We start from the raw sequence: 20,376 nt of genomic DNA on the forward strand, positions 1-20,376 counted from the left end.
GGGAGATGTCTCAAGGGAACAAAGATTTTGCAAGCTGTGTGACCAAGAACAAGTAGAGACAGAAGCACATGTCCTCCTTACATGCACACGGTATGCCTGCATAAGGAGGGACTTTAACAATATTACAGAGGAACACTACACCCTAGCAAGCTTGCTCTCACATAGCCATATAACCACTCTGGGTAACTATATTGCCAAGGTTCTTAAATATCGTGAATGTTGTATTACTCAATGTATTTCAAAATAATTGTTCTCCCCCCCTTCGATAAAAGGAAGGAGACACTTGTATCGTAACTTTTATGGGTCCCATGGGTCGGTATTTCGGCCCCCAGAGGACGGTAATACATTCTTCTTCTTCTTCTCTCTCTCTCTAAATGGCAAGAAGCCTTTAAGGTAAGCAAGAAAGGAGAAAAGCCGAGGCAAACACTCGTCAAGTTTCAGGACACTCAAACCCCACCTCAAGGTACTCAACCACAAACATCACCTTAACGGGCATTCCACATGGATTAATGAGGAACTTATGAGGATTGAATATGCCCAAGATCCCAAGGAACTTGAAAAAATCAGAAAAGCAAAAAAGGATACATGAAAGATGGTAAGGCTATCATTACAAAAAAAAAGTAAGGGGGAGGGAAACAAGCGGAAGCTCGACATAAACAATATATGTGGTTAAAAATAATGGCAATGGAGAGGAATATCAAACTGGCAACATGTTATTTCACACCCCCTCAATCACCTATCTACAAACATAATAGCCACGTATCTCGAGAAGACCCACTCATGCATCTCGAGTAGGATATAGAAAGTGTTAGAATTATAGATATAATTCAGCAGTGACCAATGTAATATAATAAGCTAGTTAGGGGCACTTTTCCCTCTTTAAGAGGTTTTTCCCCCTAACCGCAGTTAGTTCACTAACTATGGTTAGTGACTACTAAGGTTTTGTCACTAGGACAAAACCTTATCTCTCACTCATTGAGTTGTACTCTTTCACACTCTTCTATTGCAACTCAGCTTTCAGCTTCCAAGCTTCCAGCTCTCACTCTCTCTTGCTCTCTCTCACTCACCATTCTCTCACATTTGGTATCAGAGCCAAGTTCAGCTCTCACACCCAGCCCATCAGCTCTTGTCCCTGCTGTAGCTCCCGCTCCTGCTGTCGCTCCTGCACCTGCATCAACATACGTACAACTCGAAGTACAGCCAAGACTGTCCGTACAGTCCGTACAACTGTACGGAATCTGTCTCTGCACGTTCGTTCGTACTGTACCGTGCCTGCCGTACCTGTTCGCCGTACTACTCACGTACCGTACCTGCTCGCCGTACTGTTCACATCCCGCCGTACTGTTCACGTACCATCACTGTTTGTACCTGCACCTGACCGTACAACCATACTGCACGTGTCGCGCTCCGTTTGTACCGTCGCTGTACCAGACCTGCTGCTCCCGTACTTTGGCCGTACGTTGGCCGTCTTCGTTGGCCGTATGTTGGCCGTACGTACCTGCACCCGCTGTACCAACCTGTACTTGCAGTCTCGTCACCATAAATCTGAGACTTCCGTACAGTATTTCAGTACTGTCCTGCTTCCGTACAGTACTTCGGTACTGTCCTGCTTCTGTATAGTACTTCCGTACTGTCTTGCTTCCGTACAGCAGGTAGTCCTCCGTACAATCTCTGATTCCGTACAGGAGGAATTTGCAGGTAATCTTTGGCAGGCACATCTTGCAAAAAGCCAATAGTTTGGCTCAGTTTTTGGGAGTACATTTGGGGCATTTTGTTTGTTGCAGACATTGCAATCAAATTGCCAGATCTACTTCACAAATTTGGGGTATTTTCAGGTTCACAGTTACTTGCGAAGCAAACATTGCAGATAGATCTGCAAATTTGGTCTAAAATTAGGGGCTTTTGTTCAGAAATTGCAAATTTGGGGCTTTTGGTGAATTTGCCCCTTTCTGATTGCAATTTCAAGCTCAAAATTTGGGGCTTTCAGTTTTGCAGTACAATTTCTTGAAGAAATTTGGAGATTTTGTGATTACACTGCAAGTTTGCAGTAAAATTTGGGGCTTTTACAGACAGAGCACAATTCTTGCAACATTTGGGGCTTTTGATCAATTTGCCCCTTTCCGGTTGCAATTTCAGGCCTATTTTGGGGCTTTTGTGTTGGGAGAGCAATTTCCAGAGTTTTCAATTCATACTGCCTTTCTTGGAGTGTTTTGCAGCACTTTTGGCAGATTCTGAAGAGTTTTTGATGCTTGGACAGATTTCTGACAGTGCAAGTACAAAAATCTAAGTTGCATTTACAGCCGATGCTTGGCTGTGTTTTTTTTTGGGGAGTTGTGCTTTCATTCCCAGTAAGGGAATTCAGTTTTGAATCTGCTTAAATCTCTTTCTCAGATATGGCCCAGCAAAATCAGAATGACTTCCAGTTCGGTGGTCTTTCACAGGAAGACAAGTTGGATGGTACCAACTACTCCCTCTGGAGTTTCATGGTACGCAATATTCTGATTTCTCGCAATTTATGGGATTATGTGAATGGGGGTGAGATCCGACCAGCAGGTATGGCACCTAATACCCCTCCTCAACAAGGAGGTGGAAGAGGTCGTGCACAAGGGGCAGCTGCAGAACAAGTTGTTGGTGCAGCCATGGCCACTACTCCAGATCAGAAGAGATGGGATTCACGGGATGCCTTAGCTTTGTCATGCATCTCTCTTTCAGTGAAAAGATTTATCATTCCGCATATCCGGTCGTGTAAGACCTCCAAGGCAGCGTGGGATATTTTAGAAAGCATGTATGCAGCTCGGAATGATGCAAGGATATCTTTCTTGAAAAGAGAGTTAAGTCATACACATATGGAAGAGGGTGACTCCATGTCAATCCACCTCACAAAGCTACAGGATCTCAGAGAGCAATTGTTAAATATAGATGAAATTATTCCTGATTCAGAGATGATTACAACCACTCTGAATTCTCTTCCGAGTCTTATCTCAGCTTTCATACCTCGCTGAACTTATCATTGAGGGGGGGTGCAAATCCTCTCACTTTTCATGAGTTGATAGGACTTCTGCTTCAGGAAGAGCAGACCAGGAAAAATTTGGCTTCACGTGCAAGTGAACAAGCCATGCTCTCAAAGTTTAAATCAAAAACAAAGGGACAGGCAAAGACATCAGTAAATCAGCCTTCCAGTGGGTCAAGACAGCCTTCCCAAAAGGCTAAAAATGATGCAAGTAAGCCCAAGAAGAAGGGTTTTTGTCACTACTGCAAAAAGCCAGGTCATCACATAGCAGAATGCAGGAAAAGGCTTGCAAAAGAAAAGAAAAACAGCTCAGGTATGGCTGTTTCAGATTCAGCTCCTCATGCATCTGACAGTGGGGATGCTGCAGCCAACTTTGTTGGACAGGATTATGCCTTTTTATCTTGCATTTCAGATTCTAGGTTGGCTGTTCCAGATGCTCGGGATAGTACAGCCACTTGCAATGATGATACATATGCATTTTTGACTTGCAGTTATGACTCTTCTACGGATGCATCTGCTTTCAGTGTCAATGAAACACTGAACACTTGGTATTTTGACAGCGGTGCATCCAAGCACATCACTTCTAGGAAGTGTCTTTTTACTTCCTTGCATCCACCTCCCGTTGGTAAGAAAGTCACTTGTGCCAACTACTCATCATATTCAGTACGTGGCATAGGAGATGTTGAGCTCATTGCCATTGATGGCTCAATTTTCAGACTTTCAGATGTCTTATATGTGCCTGGCATAACCAAAAATCTTCTTTCAGTGTCCACTCTTAACAGAGGGTCATCTTTGAGGATGACAAATGTGCTGTCCGAGACACGGAAGATGACTATGCCTTAAGGTTACCTGGTACTCTGCTGCGTGGGCTTTTTCAGCTTGATATCAGCCCATGCTCTTGCAGTTTCTACCCCTACAGCTGCCATGCAGAATGCAGAATTATGGCATGCCCGATATGGCCACATGCATTACAACAGCTTGATGACACTTCAGAAGTATTCCATGGTTGATGCATTGCCACCTCTTGAGATACCTCCTCCACATGCCTGTGAAGGGTGCATTTTAGGCAAGATGCATAGATTCCCCTTCAAGAAGGATGGTTCAGTTAAAGCTGTCTGCAAATTACAGCTTATACACAGTGATGTCTGTGGTCCCATGAGGACTCCATCATTGGGTGGTCATCTCTACTTCGTTACATTTATTGATGATTATTCCAATTTTACTTGGGTTTATGGGCTGAAACAGAAATCTGAAGTGTTCACGGTGTTAAACACTTTTCAGCCATGGTTGAAAATGAAACCGGACTCAAGATACAGACATTGCGCACAGATAGAGGTGGGGAATACTTCTGCAAAATTTGATGCTTTTCTGAAAGGCAAGGGTATTGTGCATCAGCTCACAGTCAGGCTGACCCCTCAGCAAAATGACAAAGCTGAGAGGAAAAATAGAACTCTCATGGAGATGGACAGATGTATGCTGAAAAGCAAACACATGCCTCACAAATTCTGGCTTGAGGGTTTGATGTGTGCCAATTACATTCTGAATCGGGCTCCCACTAAGGCTTTAAAAACAAAAACTCCTTATGAGGTCTGGAATGACCGGAAGCCTTCAGTGGATCACTTCCGAGTCTTTGGATGCCTTGCTTATGCTCATGTGCCAATTGAATTTAGGCACAAATTGTCTGATAAAGCCATTAAGTGCATATTTGTTGGGTACAGTGCAGAAAGCAAGGGGTACCATCTCTACAATCCTGCTACACGCAAGATCATAGTAAGTAGAGATGTGATATTTTCTGAAAATTCAGCTCACACTCAGGCTGAATTTCAAATGCCTTCTTCTTCAGAGGATGTCTTTGAGGGGTTGCTACCCATTGCCTTGGGTTCCCTTGCTGATTTTTCTAATGCAAATCAGAATTTACAGCAACCTCCAAATGCTTTGGTTCCGCCACAGGATGTCTTGCCCCCTCCACAGGCAGTGGAACAGGTGGTGCAGCAAGAAATTGCAGACATACATGCAGCAGAAACAGTCCCAAACTGGCTGTTACACACTCTCAGGGAGAGTAAAATTGATGCTCCGTTACCTGGTAGGACTCGCAGTGCAGCAAGGCACATGAAAGGTGCTAATTCAGTGGAATCAGCATATGCAGGTACTCTTCTTGATGAGGAGGAGCCTGCCACATTCAAAGAGGCAAAGGATAATGTGCATTGGATGAATGCCATGCACGATGAGTTGCAGTCCATTGCAAAAAATCAGACTTGGGATGTTGTAGACTTGCCACAGGGTAAACATGCCATTGGCACACGATGGGTTTTCAAGGTCAAACGAAGCCAGATGGCTCCATTGACAGATATAAGGCAAGGCTCGTTGCTAAAGGCTATGCTCAGAAAAAGGGCATAGATTATGAGGAGACATTCGCTCCTACATACCGGATGACCACCATCCGATCAGTTGTTGCAATGGCTGCACATTTTGAGTGGAATGTTCATCAGTTGGACATCAAAACAGCCTTCTTAAATGGGGACTTGCTGGAAGAGGTGTATGTCAAACAACCTCCGGGCTTTGAAATTACAGCAAATGCACTTCAAGTATGCAAGCTCAACAAAGATTTATATGGGCTGAAACAGGCCCCTCGTGCATGGTATGCCAAGATCCATGCCTTTTTGACCAGCAAGGGGCTGCACAATAGTCCTACTGAGAGCACCCTCTACATCAAGATGGATGGGGGGGAAATTTTAGACATCCTTCTTTATGTCGATGACTTACTGCTCACAGGGTCCAATGAACACAAAATTGCAGATTTCAAAGCTGATTTGCAGACCAACTTTGACATGTCAGATTTGGGGCTGCTTCACTTTTATTTGGGGATCCAGTTCTCTCATGAGAGACGTGGCACTGTTATGTCTCAGTCCAAGTATGTTCAGAAACTCTTGGACAGATTTAACATGCATGAGTGTAAGCCCATAGCCACTCCCATGGAGCCGGGGCTGAAACTCACAATGCATGATGCAGGAGAATTAGTTGATGCCACACTTTACAGTCAGGCTGTTGGATGCCTCATATATCTGTGCAACACTAGACCTGATATTCAGTTTGCAGTATCTCAGGTGAGCAGGTACATGCACAGCTCAAAAACTATGCATTGGCAGGCAGTTAAGCGCATCTTCCATTATTTGCACAGCACGAAGTCTTTTGGCTTGCTATTTCCCAGGGGGGGTGACTTGCAGATGCATGCCTACAGTGATTCAGATTGGGCTGGTGATTATGACACTAGGCAGTCCACTAGTGGCAATTGTTTCTTTTTGGGTAAATCTTGCATTTCCTGGCTGAGCAAGAAACAATCTACAGTGGCTACCTCATCATGTGAAGCTGAGTACACGGCAGCTTTCACAACAACAGTTAAATGTGTCTGGCTGCGACGTCTATTTGATGATCTTCATCTGTCTTTGGAGGGTCCTTCTCCAATTCTCACTGATAGTCAGAGTGCCATTGCAGTGGCAAAGAATCCAGTGTTTCATGCTCGCACGAAGCACATTGAGGTTCACTATCACTACGTCAGAGAGAAGTTGCATGCAGGAGAGATCAGTATGATCTTTGTGACAACGTTGCAGATATTTTCACCAAAGCACTACCACGTGAAAAGTTTGAGGCATTTCGCAGTGCCCTGAACTTATATCCATTTGGTGATTGATCAGCCTTGTACATGACATTGGCACTGCAGGGGGGTGTTAGAATTATAGATATAATTCAGCAGTGACCAATGTAATATAATAAGCTAGTTAGGGGCACTTTTCCCTCTTTAAGGGGTTTTTCCCCCTAACCGCAATTAGTTCACTAACTATGGTTAGTGACTACTAAGGTTTTGTCACTACGACAAAACCTTATCTCTCACTCATTGAGTTGTACTATTTCACACTCTTCTATTGCAACTCAGCTTTCAGCTTCCAAGCTTCCAGCTCTCACTCTCTCTTGCTCTCTCTAACTCACCATTCTCTCACAGAAAGATTCTCTAAAGACAATCCAATTATTCTCACTCGGGATTTTAATGCCCGAACAGGATCAATGCAAGGCATCATAACAAGGGAGGGGAGAAACCCCATATGGATGGAGGAAGTGGTGAAGACAATGAAGAAAGAAGAGGTTGGAAAAGGACATCAAAAGATGCCGGGAAAATCACACTACTGGTTAGGCCTGAAACTGGTCTGGCAGACTCTTGAGACGCCCCCTCCTACTAAGCATCAAGGCCACTGGGACTAGAAACTGAGCCCACTAGTCTTGAAGACTCCTAATGAGATAGGTGAAATGCGAGTCCTCCCGACTAAAGCTGACATGGCCAACTGAGCTCCAAGGGTGGAAGCCCCATAGGTAGTTGATGAAGAGGCCTGATGGCTGGAAGACCCATCACACCTATTTGTTGCATCTAGGGTGTCCCCTCGGGTGGAAGCCCCAAGAGAACTAACTGTGGGGACTAGACAACCCCCTCGAGTGGTGGACCCAAGAGGCTCATCTACTGCACCTGCCAATGGGGCTGAGATGTCTCCAAGGATGGAAGACCATCACTCATGACTGTGAAAACTATCTACTCTCCTAATAAAGCTGGTCCAGCTATTTGAGCTCCCTGGGAAGAAGACTAATAGGAACTAACTAGATATGATGAAGTTGCTCGACGAGTGAAAGACCCATCCGACTTAACTGTACTGACTTAATGATCCCCTCCGGTGGGAACCCCAAGAGAATAAGCTACTATAACTGGATGATCCCCAAGGGTGGTAGACCCAAGAGGCTCATCATCTCGGCGTGCTAACTAAGCTGAGCTGGCCCTAGAGATGGACACCCCCGAGAGCTGGCTGTGGAAAATGGGTAGTGCCAAGAGCTGACTATGGGAAATGGTTGCACTACCCCTATGGATGGAAGACCCCAAGGGTGGTAGACCCAAGAGGCTCATCATCTAGGCGTGCTAACTAAGCTGAGCTAGCCCCAGAGATGGAAGACCCTCGAGAGCTGGTTGCGGGAAATGGTTGCACTACCCCCATGGATGGAAGACCCTGAGGGACTACATGTAGCTACTGTGGAAATTGAATGGTCCCCTGAGCTGGTAGAACCAAGAGACGCCCATGTCCGAATTGCTGCAGAATAGTCCATTGAACTATGCTCGGAGATGGAAGACTCCTGAGCAGATAAAGGACCACTTGGTGATGAACAATCTATGGGTACTGCAGAAGGATAGTCCGCCATACTGTGCTCTAGCGCCCTGAGCAGATGATGGACTTACACTGATATCTCTTGGTGAGGAGAGGAAATGTGAGCAGCGTGAGAAACTGTTGATGCTGTAAACCCATCTGCTCTCCGTCTCGCCTACACTAGAAGTATGCGGGGACTAGCTGTACAACATAGTGCAGTTTCAATCTCATGATAGTCACTCACAAGGTTGAAAACCATAAACTCCATCATGCATAGTAGGGACTAGCTACTATGACATCCCCACTGACGTCATCAGCGCCCAACAGTGGGGGTAGACCATAGTATAAAAATATGCTCTCACAAATACAAATCCACACACCCACACACACTTGAGCATCCATTTATACAAAGTCTTCATACTAAGTTTCTGTCGGCACTCCAAAGGTGAAGGGCAGACTCAGCCATGACGAAGGCTAGCACTAAAGGAGAAGGCTAATCAAAAGGTAGTCCAAAATCTCTTCATTCAAGCTACAACTGCTTGTGGAGTCTAAATGTTTTCATTTCAGTCTCTCCCCATCGAGCATCTAAATCTAAATCAGCTGATAGGGCAACGCACCATTTAAGATAGAAAGAATTATCACAATACCAGCAGGCCGCAACTTGGACGAAAACTTCACAAGGTGAAATTTGCATGTCCGCTAATACGGCAGAAGCATATACCTAGATGAATCTAGGAACATTCCCAAACTCATCCTCTAAAAACACAACATAGTGGAGTTTCAATCTCATGATAGTCACTCACAAGGTTGAAAACCATAAACTCCATTATGCATAGCAGGGACTAGCTACTATGACATCCCCACTGACGTCATCAGCGCCCAGCAGTGGGTGTAGACCATAGTATAAAAATATGCTCTCACACATACAAATCCACACACCCACACACACTTGGGCATACAAAACTGAGCTGTACTACTCCCCTAATTGCAGCATGAGGGAGATTGGATTGTTCAAGGGTGCTGCTAAAGGCTGAGAGCTGAGTGCTGAAATGAGGGGCAAAGCCCCCCTTATATAGGGGCTGGAAGGGCCTGCTTTGGCCGACCCAACCAGCCCTAATTGGCCGACCAGCCAGTCGGCTGGTTGGCTGGGCTAGTCCAGCTGTTTGCTAGGCCCTAGGGGCTGACTTGGAGGGGTTGAGGCATGTCTATAAGAAGCGCCCCACTTACTACACTTAATGCTGCCCTCTGGGAGCCCCAAAACCTGCCAAATATGCTGCAATTTGCTGACCAGGCAGCCAGTTGTCACTGTACCCTGGGCTTGACCCTGTGCACGTGACATTCCCCTCTTTTGAACTTGTTGCTAGGTGGATACCTCGCAAGCCCTGGCGACTGGAACTACTCCACCGGGTATGGACCCCCGTAGCTCGTGCCTAACTCGTCCCTGGACTAGGGCTCACAAAAGGGGTCACGGCATACGACAAATGTGTCACAAATGCTCCCTAGTGCAGGGGTGCATGTGACATATGTGGACAGCAGAAATAACTTTAAAAATGCTGGAGTAGCCAGCCCAAAAATTAAAGAGCTACTTAAAAGAAGTTTTGGAACATCGCACCAAGGTACTAGGGCTAGCACAAAAGCTCGCCCCACTACCTAGCAATTTGTAATATTTTCATTCCCTGGATGTAAGGGATCACTATTAGTTAACAGTTATCACTAGTCCAATAGATCTTGAAGAGTCCCACGTGGACTTTAATAGAATCATATGCTATCATCTCTCTCTCTCTCTCTCTCTCTCTCGCGTGGTCTCTTAGGCTTTGTTGACCTTCCATAGAAGTTAATAAATCTTTCTTTCGTTCTTTCTTTCTTTCGTTCTTTATATGGACCAAGACCAAGACATCGAGACCGAAACCCTAAATCCTTTCAAGTACAGCACCCACCTTTGTGAGTAGAAAGGTTGCCCAGGAAGCATTAGCTGAAAAGATCGGGGCAGTAAAAACACATACGGTTTCCACTGACAGTGGGATGTTCAAAGAATTAACAAACCTGCACGCAGTCACTATACATTAGCCGATTCCATTAACATAATCCAGTGATAGACAACACCAAAATTTTCATTTAAAACCATGGCCCATCTTGCATAAAAGTATTAACTCTACCTACCACCACATAAATCCAGCTGTTAACGTCAAACCCGGATAAACAGTTCCTCCAATCACACGCCCAAGAGGGTACCTGTAAGACTTAGGACATGCTCATGATTCTGAGATAAGATGTGAGAATACTTCATGAAATTATGCCCTATGGCATCTCTATACAACATTAAGAACTATAACTTACCAAGTCCGATCATCGAACCAGTTCCAGAAATCATATATTCCATGTTTTGAAAGATACTGCAAAGTTGAACATAAATACATCAACTGGTGAAAACTTTACCACTCAATCTGCTCTATACAAAAAAGAAGGGCTTTTGCCATAGAGGCCAACTTGCCAGGTTCAATCTCTTCCGCAAGCGCAGTTCATTAAACAGCATATTGTAATACACTTGAACATTAAAAAACAAACAACATATTCACTACCAATACGTAGGATACAAAAATAGCTGCAACAAGTTAGACCTTAGACAGAGTTTGCTCTATGTGTGTTGCTCTATTCGATAACTTTAAAAATGACACCCACATCCAAGACTTAGACTTTTCTCCTTTAATCTTGAAACATAATACTCCCATCACCTTTTGTAGAGCTTCCCCTGCTAGGTAAATGCTTTGAGAAAACAAAGTGGGTAGCAAACGGAAGTATTAGAACAGACTAGATACAGCTAGTGAAGGGAACAGCAGAGCTGGAAGAATAAAATGGAAGCAAGTAGAGAATGGCAAGAGGGAGGGAGAGAGAAAGAAAGTTTATTAACACCTATGAAAGACCGAAGGATCTATGAGACTGTAAAAAACCAGATACAATGAAAGCTAAGGTCTGAGGAACATTGCATACGTGATAGCATGAAGGAGAAAGTCAGAGAGCCAAGTAGATCAGCGTGAAGAGGTCAAATCAGTGTCGCACACATATGATTTGGAGGTTGACTGTTACAGTCCCCTCCCAAGACAGTCCTTGTAAATAGTACATAAACACAGAAGACAATACTAGGTCCCCTTCTATCGGAATTCTGGATATATGATATGAACATACAACAGTGATCCCACATCAAAAACTTTTGGTGCCCAAACTTAAAGAAGGAATTACAAGACTGTGATTGAGACCTGCAAGCATCTCCACAAAAGTCAGAAAAACGTCGTTAAGAACTTCAAATAGGAAATCATCTCATATGCACACGTTGTGATTAAAACTTCCATGGCAGCAGGCAAGAGTGTCCAAGGAAGTGAGAAACTGTAATAATTATGATGTAAAGTATAGAGCATTGCAGATCACACGATCTTAAGAATTGGGATCCAGACCAGAAAGATATTTCAAAAAACAAAGTTCTGCTCAAGAAGGCTTGGACAGTAACTAGACAACCTCAGATTCCATCCTAGAGAGTGAGAATGAGTAACATGATAAACTTTTTAAGTAAGAAGATGGTGGGTAGCCAGGTGATCACACTGGAGAGGAAGGTAAAGGAAGGATAAGAGGAGTCCTAACGAAATTATAAATTCAGCAGCAAGCAAGCTTGGGCTAGAAAGAACAACTTGAAGGAGCAAGAGTTGCATGCAAGAGGAGTGAGAGATCAAGAACGAAATCCCTAGGAGCAAATCACAAATCAGAACTAGACTAAACATATTCACCTACATGTGCACGCATACCACCCACACACAAGCATCCATTAATACACAAGGGTGTTAATTGCTTCCTGCTTTTTTATTCTTACTGCAGATAAACAGTGAAGGAGCTTGGTAGGAGCATTCGTAAATCCAATGTCATGACCAAAACCTCCAATAAACCCACAGGGATGCAAAGATTGACTTAAAATATCAGTCGTATCATGACCTAAGGTCCACCATACTGAGAATAAGGCTCCAGGGTCCAAAAAAAGCCAGACTTATTCTTGATCGCCAATCAAATGATTTTATACTCCCATCTTCAAAGGTGGGAATCTCAATCGCAAATGGGATTAGCCTAAAATCCATGTATACTACACTTATCTAAGTTAACCAACATGCATGTCATGCAACTATAAGCCAAAATATCATCCACAAAATGCAATAGACAGGATGAAACCTCATCTGCCTGTACAATATTCAACGGAAAAAATGGCACCGCGGCTGTTGGCTCAACAGCCCTATTGTCTTCGGCAGAAGGGCAGAACATCTACATCAAGTAACTTCAAAGAAAATCCAATTGTGACTTAGACAGGCCACTTGCAGCTTTTGTTTGGCAACAAAAGTTATTAACTACCAAAGCAACACCTTCTGCACATTTGTCCAAGTTGGGCCTCATGGATCTGATTGTAATACATGCACCATAGATGAGCGAATTCCATTAAATAAACAATATCTAGTTTAACTGAACATAGATGTACCACGCATTAAGTATGTAAGAGGAGTCTCTATTTCCATGGCCAACTAGTGACAAATAAGCCTTTCCATCAACTTGCACAAAAAACCGGGCATGCTCATCGTCTTTAGGAACCCTTTCGTTTAGCCTCAGTGAACAGTATCGAAGTGCTCCTCCTCAGGCCTACCTACTCGACACAATTGCATTTGCAGCCAACCGTACCTGCCTTTGAAGAGGACATAAAATCCAACTATCCTTTGTAAACCTTGCGATCAATAAGAAATGCCTCCATTCAGCTCTTATGGGTGCCAACAGAGCTACAGTCTGCTGCATCTCATCATTCTCCACCCTAACTTAATAATTAACCTTCATATAGATGGAGGGCCTCTGCTGCTAGTAGTGTCTACATTATCCTGGATTGGGAAAAACGTATCTACAAATTTAGAAAGCTCTAGCGGTACTACCAACTGCACTGAGAGGTTAACAGCAGCTGAAACTCATGTCGCACCATAGACGTAAGTAAATAGAGAACGATCAGATAGGGAGAGACACATAAGAGCAGTTTTGTCTGCAGAATGAATGCTCAAATGACTATGTATATACAAAGGATCCAGCAGGATTGAATAGCAAGACAAATAAAGAAGGCTGAAGCAAGCTCTAGTGAAAACTCTGGGATACACCCAAATGAGCCTTCACTTTATAGGAGGCGGCTGTGTTAGATATGCTCAATGCCCCACCCTCTTGGTAACCACCAGTGGTCCAAGGTGCTCAAGTTGTAAGGCCCCCATATGAGGAGAAGCCATGTGTGAGCCCGGGACACTGGATGGATCTTGACTTGCATGTCAGATGAGGTCTATCAATGAGACCGTTGAAGAAAGGTGATTGTGTGGGAGCTGCGGGTTTAGGGGCGGGAGCCCCCAAGGCGACGGTATAGGAAATATTCCCTAAATATTCCATGGACGACTAGTCGGTTCCACCGACTAGGTTGACTAGTCGGCTCCACCGACTAGGTTGACTGGTCGGTTCCACCGACTACGTTGATCCGACTACCGCCCTCATAGCTATAAAGAGGCAACCTCCCCAATCCATTGTATCAAATCAGTTCAGATCAAATCAGATCTTCCAGCTAGTAGCTCTTCACCTAGTATCTGTCTAGATCGCCATCTAAGCTCCACTGTGGGAGCGCACGGGTAGACGGAGCCATCATCTATACTACATCAGTATTGAAGGAAAATTTTGTTCATCTCCAGTTTGCTGTGTACTCTCTATTCTTTGTTCAGTTTATGTTCTGCTGTGCCGTGTAATTTAACATGGTATCAGAACCCAGGAGGCTCTAAGGATCAAAGAGTAGAAGAGAGGTGAGGGCTTTAACAGCATACGGAGTGATGGCAACAGGAAGCGGCTCAAGTTCAGCAGCTGCAACTGCACCAACAATCCAAGCGTTGAGGATTCGCCCACCAGCCTTCACTGAAGGCAAGCTAGGTGATACGAACTGCACTCTGTGGAAGTTTAAAACTACTGCTATTCTGGATTCGTATGAGCTTCTGGAGACAGTACTGGGGACTGACCCAGAACCACAAGAAACCCCCGCCGATAAAGCAAATCCGAGGAGTACGATACCTCCTAATGCTGACCTTCTACGAGCTTGGAAACGCAAGAACGCAGATGCTCTGTGTGCCCTGGTTACAAGTACTACTGATAGTGTTTTGACCTTGATTCAGCATACATCTAAGGCATCTGTAGCCTAGAACATATTGAAGAGTCAGTATGAGACACGAAATCAGACAAGGATCCAGAACCTGGAGAATCAACTCGCAACTGAGAAGTTTAATGAAGGAGAGACAGCGGAGGCGTTCATAACCCGAATCCAAAATCTACGTGACTAGATGGCTGGTGTTGGGATACAAAAGACTAGCAAAGAGCTAGCTCGACGGTGTCTCCGAATATGTCCACCAAGGTTTGATGGACTGGTAACAGCACTTAATACTCAGGTGAGATGAGGAGTTCTGTGCTTTACTTATGGAGGAGGAATTGAGGCTTAAAGCTCGAGATGGAGGCGGCAATGGGGTGTTGGGGTAAAGGCACATTGCCAACCCTTCATTAAAAGATAGGACACCTATGACTGTCTTAAGACAGTCATAGGGTAAACCTAATCCTAATAAAACATAAGTGAGTTTGTGGTGTGGCTCATCATTCTTCACACCCGCACTAGAGTGTCACTCTCTCTCACTCTAACTCTCTTGCTCTCTTCCACTTCACTCTCCCCCTCACAACTGGTATCAGAGCCTACTTAGCTCCCCCTTTTCCCTACCCAGCCTTCTCCCTTGCCTACCCTCTCTTCTGTACGGACAGATCCGTACGGCCGTACGTCCCGTACGAACGGGCTCGACCTGCGCAGGAAGCGGCGGCGCATTTTCGCAGGACGACGGTACAGGGCGGCGCCATTTTCGCGAGCTGCAGGGTGAAGGCCCGGGCGCGGGCTGCAGGGTGAAGGCGCGGGCTGCAGGGCGACGTCTCGGACGCGGGCGTCGTCGGATTTTTTGTTGCAGCTGTACAGCAGCTGCTGTACGCAGCATTTCGACGCTGCATCAGGCAGCTGCATAGCTGCTGTGTGCAGCTACTCATACGGCAGCCGTACGGACTGCCGTACAACTGTGTACGGGCGTCTTCTTCTGGTATCTCACCTGCAAGTACAGTTTTTGCTGCAAAGACTCGATTTTTTGGGAGAAAGCGTGCCTGCTACAGGCACCGATAGTACACAGGTACTCTACAGGGACAGAAGTACAGCAGGTACTTTGCAGGTACTGAAAAGTACAGCAGACATTTTTTGTTGGAAGAGGAATAGTGCTGAAGCACTCTGTTTTGTGCATGTACGCGCAGTACATGAAGCATTTCTGATACATTCCTGAAGATTTTCAGCAGTATACTGTGCATTTGTTGAGGTACAGCAGGTACTCTCGTGTCACTCACGCTTGAGGTGACTTGTGCCACAGTGGTGGTGTTTGCGCAGTTACTTGTCTTTCAGGAAGGTCAGATGCTTGTTTTGCAGAAGCTTCTATGCATTTACTGAGTGCAATTCTCAGTTTTGGGTGACCATTTCAAAGGGCTTTTGCCTGGATGTGTTTGCAGTATATGCCTTGAGGCAGTGTGTAGCCAGGGAGCACACATTTGCTTTGTTTCCGCAGTGCATTTGGTGACATTTGTTGCAGGTCACATTCTTTGTACGCACTTTGAAAATCTCAGTTGAGCCACGCTTGGTCAGGGCGCATCGAGTTTACTCGGTCCCTAACTGCCCATCGTTGACAGTGCTCAAAAGATTTTCTTCTTGGTGTTTGTACTTTGTGATTTGTGTTGTTACTGAGTACACAGGGGCAGTCTATGCATTGCACATTGTCAGGTACAAGTGTCAAAGAGATTTCATATTGCATGTTACCTCAGTGTTGAGGTGTTCTCCACTTGATTCAGGTGTCAGATCAAGGGGCTTTTGCCCAGACTTTGTTTGATAGCACTTGGGTTACCGACAGAGATCTTCAGATGCATTTTCTCCCCTTGGTCTAAGGGTGATTGCTTGGGATTTATCCCATTTACTGTTGCAGGTTTTGTGACAGGCTGAAGGATCATTTACTGTTTTTTTTTGGGTGTTTGTCAAGTGGTTTCTGCAATTTAACTCAGTGCAATACCTCATCTGAGGTGGGAGAAGTGATCAGTACAGTCAGTACAGCAGTGCTTACAGCAGTGTTGGTGGTTTTGTCAGATGATTATGCACTGTTAAGCACTTGTTGAGCAGCAGCAGCAGTCTGAAATTACTGTTTTTATGCCTCTTTGAGCTCAGAACAGTTTGTCAGAAGGTACAGTATTTGCAGGGTCATTTACTGTTTTGCTGCAGATTTTACTGACAGTAAAAACAGCAGTACAGTCAGTACAGCAGTACAGCAGTGTTGGTGGTTTTGTCAGATGATTATGCACTGTTAAGCACTTGTTGAGCAGCAGCAGCAGTCTGAAATTACTGTTTTTATGCCTCTTTGAGCTCAGAACAGTTTGTCAGAAGGTACAGTATTTGCAGGGTCATTTACTGTTTTGCTGCAGATTTTACTGACAGTAAAAACAGCACCATTGAAAGTGTTTCTGGCTCTTGAACAGAGCAGGTTTCTCTGAGAAATCAGAATTTTTATTCAGTCTTTTTACTTCCAGGGTGTCAGGTACTTTCCTCATCTGATATGGCATCAGGGGGAAGTGATTCTTCAATTCTGAACATAAAGAAACTGGAAGGAGCACACAACTATCCATTATGGGCACAACAGTGCTTGAATGTACTTCTGTTAAAGAAGATTGCTAAGCCCATAAGGGTGAAGGGTGTCAAGCCATCTGACATGGCAGCTGATGACTGGGAAGAGCTTGATTTGTCCGCGAGGGCAGCTATCATGCTCACTATTTCAGACACTCTTGTGTTCAATGTACAGGCTGAAAAGACCTCTTATGGTCTATGGCAAAGACTAGAAGAATTGTATGCCCAAAAGAGCTCAGCCAGTAAGGTTTATTGGCTGAAGAAGCTGGTCGATCTTCGCATGAAGGAAAGTACAGCTATGACCTCACACTTGAGTGAGTTCAATGCTATCTTTACAAAGCTGATTGCACAGGGGTTGAACCTTGATGAGGAGTTCAAGGCTACTTTCTTGTTGTGTACCCTCCCCGAGAGTTGGGACACTTTCAAGACCACCCTGTCAAACTCGAATGCCACTCTTATTTATGCTGATGTAGAGAGCTCTCTCCTTATGGAGGAGATGAGCAGGAAGAATAATGCGGGCAGCAAGTCTTCAAATGCTTTGCAGGTACAGGACAGAGGCAGGACTCAGCAGAAGGGGAGATCTGCTAGTAAGTCCAAATCCCGCAGTCAGTCCCGTGGCAAAAAGGAAATTGAATGCTTTTATTGTGGCAAGAAGGGACATGTGAAGTCGAAGTGCTTCAAGTTCATACGGGATCAGAAAGCCAAGAAGGCTGAAACAAAGGATGCAGGAAATGCAAGCAAAGGCAAAGGCAAGGCCAAGGCAGATGACTTGGATGCAGTGAATGTTGCAGCAGAGGACAGTGACAGTGACATACATGATGTTTTATGCTCTTCTGCTGTAATAGCACATGCTTTGGTTATTGATGGCCATGACATGCACACCTGGCTCTTGGATTCAGGTGCCTCTTTTCATGTTACTCCTCATAGGGAGTGGTTTACTTCCTACACAGGTACTCATGGACTTGTTCATCTTGGGAACAACTATGCATGTCAAATTGCAGGGATTGGCAGTATACAGATAGTATTTCCTGATGGACAGTCATTTATGCTTGATGGTGTTCGCCATGTGCCGCAAATCAAGAAAAATCTGATTAGCACTGGCTTATTGGATGACAGTGGTTACCACACCACATTTGGGGATTCCAAATGGGTGATTACTGATGGCCAGACTGTAGTGGCTGAGGGTTTTAAGAGTGATACCTTGTACCCTCTTTATGTTTCCAGTGTGGGTAATCATGTTGTTGCCATAACCGAGCTGCCAAAGGTTTCATTGTGGCATAGCCGGTTGGGACACATGTCGGTTAAAGGAATGCAAGAACTGTCACGTTTGGGTTATCTGCCGCCTCTCTCTTTTTCAGATTTGCCTACTTGTGATCATTGTATTTTTGGCAAGCATTCTGTGACTCCTCATAAGAGGAGAACTCCCCAGAATAGAGCACCACTTGATCTAGTGCACACTGATTTGTGTGAGATGCCACAGTTATCACTAGGGGGTGCAAAATATTTTATTACCTTCATTGATGATGCCACACGTAAGGTGTGGGTCTATTTCTTGAAGCATAAGGGAGATGCCTTAGATGCTTTCAAGAAGTTTGTCGCTCAGGTTGAGAATCGCACAGGTCGTAGGCTGAAATGCCTCAGATCCGATAATGGGGGTGAGTATGTGTCACATGCTTTTGTGCAGTTTTGCCAAGCTAAGGGCATCAAACAGGAACTCACAGCCCCTCATAATGCATCTCAAAATGGTGCAAGTGAGCGGATGAATCGAACTATTCAGGAGAAGGTTCGATGTATGTTGTCTTATGCTGCATTACCCCATGGCTTTTGGGCAGAAGCCGTGCAAACAGCAGTTCACATTATTAACAGGTCACCAAATAAGGCTTTGGAGTTGAAAGTGCCAGAGGAGGTGTGGTCTGGCAAGCCACCCTCATATAAGCACTTACGTGTATTTGGCTGCGAGTGCTTTGCTCATGTACGCAAAGATCTACGCACCAAACTGGATCCAAAGTCTATCAGATGCATCTTTATGGGTTATGGTGACGAAGGTGAAATGGGGTACAGGTTATGGGATCCCGTTAAACGGAAGATTATACGCAGCAATGATGTCATCTTTAAAGAAGATAGTGTACACAAGGAACCTGTGCAACCTGTTGAATACAGGAGGGTTATTTATGATGATGTTGGACAGCAAAGAATGCCCATTTATATGCAGCAGCAGGCTGCTGCAGATCACCCTGTTCAAGAGGGTATACAGGCTGAAAATCAGCCAGATAATTTTGCCAATGATGCACCACTGGATGTGCCAACAGATGGGGCTGTAGTACAGCCAGATATGGTGGTACAGCCACCCGTCATGCATGAAGAACAGGCTGGACAGCAGCCTAATCCGGAACATTTTGTTAGGAGGAGCACCCGTGCACAACGGCCTCCTGCCAGGTTTGTTCCAGGAGCCAATAATGTGGCTGATTTTATCATGCTGACAGATTGTGGTGAGCCCTCCAGCTTCAAGGAAGCTATGGGAAGAACAGAGAAAAAGAAGTGGGAGAAAGCCATGCAGTCAGAAATGGACTCCCTACTTCAGAATGATACATGGGACTTGGTGCAGTTACCTGCAGGCAGAAAGGTTTTGCCATGCAAGTGGGTTTACAAAGTCAAAGTGGATTCAAATGCTTTACCTCGGTATAAGGCCAGATTGGTTGCCAAGGGATTTAAGCAGGAAAAGGGCATTGACTTTGATGAGATTTTTTCCCCTGTAGTCAAGATGACTACTTTGAGGGCAGTGTTAGCTCTTGTTGCTCATGATGACATGGATTTATGTCAGATGGATGTGAAGACAGCTTTTCTTCACGGAGATCTTCATGATGAGATCTATATGAGTCAGCCAGAGGGATATGCTGTTAAAGGGAAAGAACAGCTTGTGTGTAAGCTCAAGAGGAGCTTGTATGGACTCAAGCAGGCGCCAAGGGAATGGTACAGGAAGTTTGATGCCTTCATGCAGTCCCAAGGGTATCATCGGTGTGAGACCAATCATTGCTTATACACCAAACGGGCAAAGGATGGCAGTTTGATGCTACTCATTCTATATGTGGATGACATGCTTATTGCCAGTAAATCTCAGCATGAGATTAGTGCTTTGAAGAAACAACTGCATAAGTCTTTTGACATGAAAGACTTGGGTGATGCAAATCATATTCTTGGCATGCGTATTACCCATGACAGGTCCAAGGGACTTTTGTTTCTGTCACAGAAAGAGTACATTGACAAAGTACTACAGAGGTTTAAAATGGAGGGGGGGAAGTCTATTAGTACCCCGTTGCCTCCACATTTAAAACTCAGCAGTAAGGACAGCCCCAGATCAGATGATGATAAGGCTGAAATGGCCAAGGTTCCGTATGCATCTGCAGTTGGATCTTTGATGT

At 44.8% G+C, this 20,376-nt stretch overlaps 1 protein-coding gene across 1 annotated transcript in view; it reads right to left on the reverse strand.

The window, feature by feature from the left end:
* STT3A (staurosporin and temperature sensitive 3-like A) overlaps window positions 1–20,376 on the reverse strand; it is a 94,961-nt gene that overhangs the window by 60,045 nt on the left and 14,540 nt on the right. Inside the window, exons 3-5 of the mRNA XM_087400121.1 lie at window positions 10,525–10,580; window positions 10,348–10,419; window positions 10,125–10,230 (exon numbers count right to left, since the gene is read on the reverse strand). Of these exons, the coding sequence (XP_087256247.1) occupies window positions 10,125–10,230; window positions 10,348–10,419; window positions 10,525–10,580 (234 nt within the window). The remainder of the gene's footprint in view (window positions 1–10,124; window positions 10,231–10,347; window positions 10,420–10,524; window positions 10,581–20,376) is intronic.

Source organism: Dipteris shenzhenensis, chromosome 3 (genome assembly GCF_047967505.1).
Source record: "Dipteris shenzhenensis isolate YYH24624 ecotype China chromosome 3, Dip_SZ_1.0, whole genome shotgun sequence".
Classification (NCBI taxonomy): Eukaryota; Viridiplantae; Streptophyta; class Polypodiopsida; order Gleicheniales; family Dipteridaceae; genus Dipteris; species Dipteris shenzhenensis.